This window comes from Odontomachus brunneus, unplaced genomic scaffold, assembly GCF_010583005.1.
Source record: "Odontomachus brunneus isolate Ranch 3 - 2012 unplaced genomic scaffold, Obru_v1 Obru_scaffold_174, whole genome shotgun sequence".
Classification (NCBI taxonomy): domain Eukaryota; kingdom Metazoa; phylum Arthropoda; class Insecta; order Hymenoptera; family Formicidae; genus Odontomachus; species Odontomachus brunneus.
Window position 1 is genome coordinate 692,972 of NW_022639624.1, and position 5,353 is coordinate 698,324.

At 43.6% G+C, this 5,353-nt stretch overlaps 1 protein-coding gene across 1 annotated transcript in view; it reads left to right on the forward strand.

The window, feature by feature from the left end:
• Nucleotides 1-19: 19 nt before the first annotated feature.
• Nucleotides 20-5,353, forward strand: part of LOC116851376 — a 21,369-nt gene continuing 16,035 nt past the window's right edge. Inside the window, exon 1 of the mRNA XM_032830715.1 lies at nucleotides 20-462. Coding sequence (XP_032686606.1) covers nucleotides 36-462 — 427 coding nt within the window. The 5' untranslated portion in view covers nucleotides 20-35. The remainder of the gene's footprint in view (nucleotides 463-5,353) is intronic.

Here is a 5,353-nt window from a genome sequence, read left to right on the forward strand (position 1 = left end):
AGATAGCCGACGAGTTGGCCAAGCTGGGGACCCAAATGGACCCAGCCACGCAGATCGTTGGAGTACCTTTTGTAACGGGAATCAACATCATTAGAGGATGGCTTGAGCGAGAGCACGTTGGCTCCTGGAGGGCGGTGGGAGGCTGCCGGACAGCTAAACGGCTAATGGAGCAACCATCGCCGGGGAGAGCCAGCGAGCTCCTGGCCATGAACAGACCAAGGCTGAAGGTGGGATTGGGTCTTCTTACGGGACACATCACACTGAGGAGCCATCTAAACAAACTTGGGCTTACGGAACAAAGTGACTGCCGCCTATGTGGTGAGGAGAGAGAGGACAGCACCCACATTTTATGCCGGTGTCCTGTACTCACATGCAAAAGGTATAGATCCTGGGGCTGCATGTTCATGGAGCCTGAGGATCTAAACGGAAAAAGGGTTAGCAGCTTGATTGACCTGGCGTCAGATACTAGGCTGGGTTTATTAGCGTAATCCTAAAAAATAGCAGGAGGTCACAATGGAACTTCTAGATCTAGGTGACGTAAGGGCATTAAAGTGCCCACCTGCTCCACTACTACTACTACTACTACTACTTAGATGCCGAAGAGATGCGGCAAGAGGTATAGAGAGCGACTACGCAGGTGGATATCGTGTACCGCGGAACAGCGAACGCCTGTCTCCGTCGTGCCTAATTCTCCAAACCCTACGGAACAAGGGTATTTCATTATTAACTCAAACACTCATTATATCGAGGTTCGCGCCTCATTGAAACCATTATCGTCAGGGCCCGTCGCGCCGACAGTGCCCTTTATTAAAGAGGAACCTACATACATCGAACTAAAACCACGAGACCAGCGGGTCCCGAATCAGAATTTAGATTTACATTCGAATTTAACTAGTAGCGAACAAGCAGTAGTTGACGCGCTAGTGAGTGTACTGACAGACAACTAATAAACCACGTTTTAAATATTAAATCCATTTCATTCTTCAAGAATCGCATACTACGATCCAATATTATACAAGATACATCCTTTTAGTATTTTTCCTCGACTTCCTTTATTTAGTAGACGTTCCTTTATTGCAAACTCGCGCCCTTAAGGCAATCAGTCTATAACATTAGCATTTTCGATACTGTTTCGGAATCTTATATTTTTCTTGTTTTCAATTCTTTATTTCTCATTCCATTTACATACATCAATCAGAATCATTTTACATTTTATTTCTATTTTACTACTTATTACAAGTTAACTATTTTTCATAGAAAGTTATTACTTTCGAGTCATTTCACTCTCATTACACATAAACGCACACTCAAATAACTTCCTCTCGATTCACCGCTCTCTACCAGCCCTGGCTATTGTCGGTGAATGCAGGCAGGCCTAAAACAAAAGAGAGCAAACTTTTCTTGTGTCTGAGTGGTCGCAAGGGACGTTACATAAAACTGGTGGCAGCGCGGTGGGATTGGTTTAGGTGACACCGTTAGGAAGCATTAAAAATACACAAAAGTTACACAAATTCTTACAAATGGCAACTAGAAGCTTACGATCAAACTCAAATAAATCTTTACCTGAGGCTACAGCAGAACTCACTATGGACGAATCAGAGAACGTTAAGAGTAGGTTAGAAAGACTAGAAAAATTAGAAGAGAAAGAAAGAGAAATCCGCGAAATGACAGAAACTTTGAGGAGAGAGAAGGAGGCATACAGTAGAAATCTTTTGAACACTCAGAATACTCAAGCCATAATGGCAGACCTTTTTAAAGAAATTCAAACATTCAAACCATTGATTAATCAAGTTAATATCCTACAAGAACAAATCACTTCATTACAAAATAATCCACAACCACGAAGTTCCACACATCAACCTATACGCGAAGAACGAATTAATTCTCCCATTACCCCCATTGCTCCCATGAATTCCCCTAATTTTCTCGAATCATCTCCCATTCGTTTAAAAGTCGTCGTCGACTTAATTCCCAAATACGACGGGCAACGGATGTCCGCATTTCAATTTAGCAAATTATGCGACCGCGCTCTAGATTTAATTCCGCCTCATCAGGAACCTTTTTTAATTTAATTAGTACTCAACAAATTAGTCGGACACGCGTATACTGCCATCGAAGGCACACACTTTAACATGATCGCCGCTTTAACACGAAAGTTGAAACAAATCTTTGGACCGAATAAATCTTTAAATCAGTATAAAGGAGAACTTGGTAACGCTTACATGAAACCTAACGAAAGCATTTTTGATTATATCGCTTGCATCAAAGAATTACGTACGGCCATAATCGACGGTGAACTCGAACTTCATAATAGACTTGACGATTATACAATGGACAATATTGATTTTGATGTTTTAGAAAGTTTTATAAATGGCCTACCCTCAGAATTATTAATCCGCGTTAAAATAGAAGGCTACAATAATTTAGATGAAGCATTTATGAAGGCGATACAGATGTCTAAAACTTTAGAGATCGAATCACAACGACGCAAAGCCTCTTTCACTAGATCTTATTCCCCTCCACCTTTAGCTAGGCAGGACGCTCTTTTAAATCCCCGTGGAACTCATCCGCAATTGCAAATTGATCCTAATCAGCCTCGAAGCATTCTGCAGAGACCCTCTGCACCTTTCATTAAACCACTCGTTCCTGGACAACCTGGTCCCAATGCCCCTTTCGGAAAATTTTGTCGATACTGTAAAACCGAGGGACATCTTGTAAACGATTGTATTAAATTAAAATATAGAAATTCGTATCCGCGACAACAAGCCGCTCCTTTAACTCGGGACACCGTAACTCAGAATGTAGAGTCGGGAAACGAGACACGCGCTCCGGTAACGAGCGACGTCCGCCGGGACGCGACGGAAAAAACGGGACGTCCAGTTGTAAAATTTCAGGAGACAAGCGAGCCAGTCCAGTGAAAACCCCAATTAAAATAAGTGCTCCAAACGTAATCTTGTCTTCCGAAGACTTAAAGAGAGCCTACATTGTTATGGTCGATTCAGGGTCCAATGTAAATTTAATAAGGAGGCAATGCCTCAATGATAAAGCGAAAATCAATAAAAACGACGAAATGATACTACAAGGTATATCACCGGAACCTATTCGTACCTTAGGTTCTACACTCATTAACTTGCTCGGGAAGCAAACCAAATTCCACATTTTGCCCGAGAATTTCGTACTAAAACAGCATGGTGTCTTAGGCACTGCATTTTTTACTCAGCATGACGCGACTATCAATTATAAGAAAAAATCAATTTCCTGCGGTACAATACACATCCCGTTCGCTGAGGCAGAACTTATAGAAATCAAACCGCGTACCGCGACACCCTTTTGCGTCATAATCACTAACCCCGAAAAATCTCAAGGATATCTCCCACGTCTAGAATCTAAAGACGGCATATTTTTAGGTGACGCTGTAGTCACCAATTGCGAAGGCAAGACATATTTACCAATTTTCAACACTACCTCAGAGGTGATCGATGCTATAATCCCCCATGTCGAATTACTTGATTTCGACGTCTTGGATACACAGGTGGTCTCTGGCCGAGGTCAGGAAGATCCTTGTGTTGGTACCGCGACCCGAGGGCTTGCAGGTATCCACGGTCCGTTCTCCCTCCCATTTAACTCTGAATTAATCGGTCATACTCGTGAGAGTTCCCTTAATCCTATTTTTCCGGACACCCTTAATAGTTGCGACCGAGGGCCCGCGACTGTCTGTGGTGCTGTTGAGACCCGAGGGATCTCGACGGCCTATGGTCCTTTTGATTCTATTTCCAATTCAAGTTCTTACTCTCCAGCGTCGAGAGAAGTTGAAATTTTAAAGTCACTACGCCTTGACCATTTGAACGATGAAGAGAGAAAACATGTAAAATCCTTAATCTTTGAGAATGCAGATAGATTCTATTTATCTAATGAAAAATTAGACATTACAAATTCTGCCGAACACTCAATTCCCACGGTAAATGAAGTACCAATTCATGTCAAGCAATACAGATTTCCCCCGATACACAAAGAAGAAGTGGACAGACAGGTCAATGATTTATTAAAGAAAGATATTATACAAATTTCAAACTCACCATACAATTCACCTCTTTGGATAGTACCAAAGAAAGCTGACTCGCACGGAAACAGAAGATGGAGAATGGTTATAGATTACAGGCTATTGAATGAAAAGACTATAGGCGATGCACATCCGTTACCCAACATTACAGACATTTCGGAACAATTAGGTAACGCGAAATACTTTTCCGTACTAGACCTCGCGTCTGGTTTTCATCAGATCCCGATGTCGCAGAAAGATGCGCCTAAAACTGCTTTTAGTACCCCCTATGGGCACTATGAGTTTAAGAGAATGCCTTTTGGACTCAAAAACGCGCCGGCAACTTTTCAACGGCTAATGGACAACGTATTATCAGGCCTACAAGGCAACGAACTTTTCGTATATATGGACGATATTGTAGTTTACGCTCGATCTTTAGAGGAGCATCACATTAAATTCAAGAGATTAATGAAAAGACTAAGAGAAGCAAATCTAATGCTACAACCCGACAAATGTGAGTTTTTGAGACACGAAGTGACTTACTTAGGTCACATTATTAGTTCAGACGGTGTTAAACCAGACCCGTCAAAAATCAAATCTATCAAGGAATTTCCTACACCAAAAACCCAGAAAAATATTAAAGAATTTTTAGGACTTACCGGATATTATAGACGTTTTATTTCCAATTTTTCCAAGATAGCTAAACCTCTAACGGACCTATTAAAGAAAGATAAGCAATTTTTATGGGGTGCACAACAAAGCACAGCTTTTGAAATATTACGAAATTACTTAATTACAGAACCGCTTCTACAATATCCCGATTTTTCGCGATCTTTTAACTTAACGACAGATGCGTCAGGATACGCTATAGGCGGAGTTTTAAGTCAAGGTCCTATAGGGAAGGATCTCCCTATCGCATACACTTCCCGTGTTTTAAATCAAGCAGAGCAAAATTATTCGAGGGGAGAGCCGCGCGGAGAAGAGCGAGGAGGGCGCGCCTCTCATCCAGTGAAGAGGCTTCGGGCACGGAGGCGCGCGCGACGCCTAGTCCGCCGCCCTTCGCGGCGGCGAATTGTCCCCCCTTACTGGGGGTCGCTGCGGGGAGACCGGAGAGCGGAAGGACGCTGCCGGCAGGACCCGCGGGGGAAGCTACGCCTCGGGGAGTTACTGGTGAGTGCATCGCCGTACATTCGGGTGCTCCACGAGATGTCCGCGGGGTCATGGGTCGACGGGGGGCGCGCGCGTCCGTCGGCGAGGGGCGTCCGGGGAGGGTGGGGGCGACGGCGGTACCAGCGAGTAGGGCGAGAGGCGGCG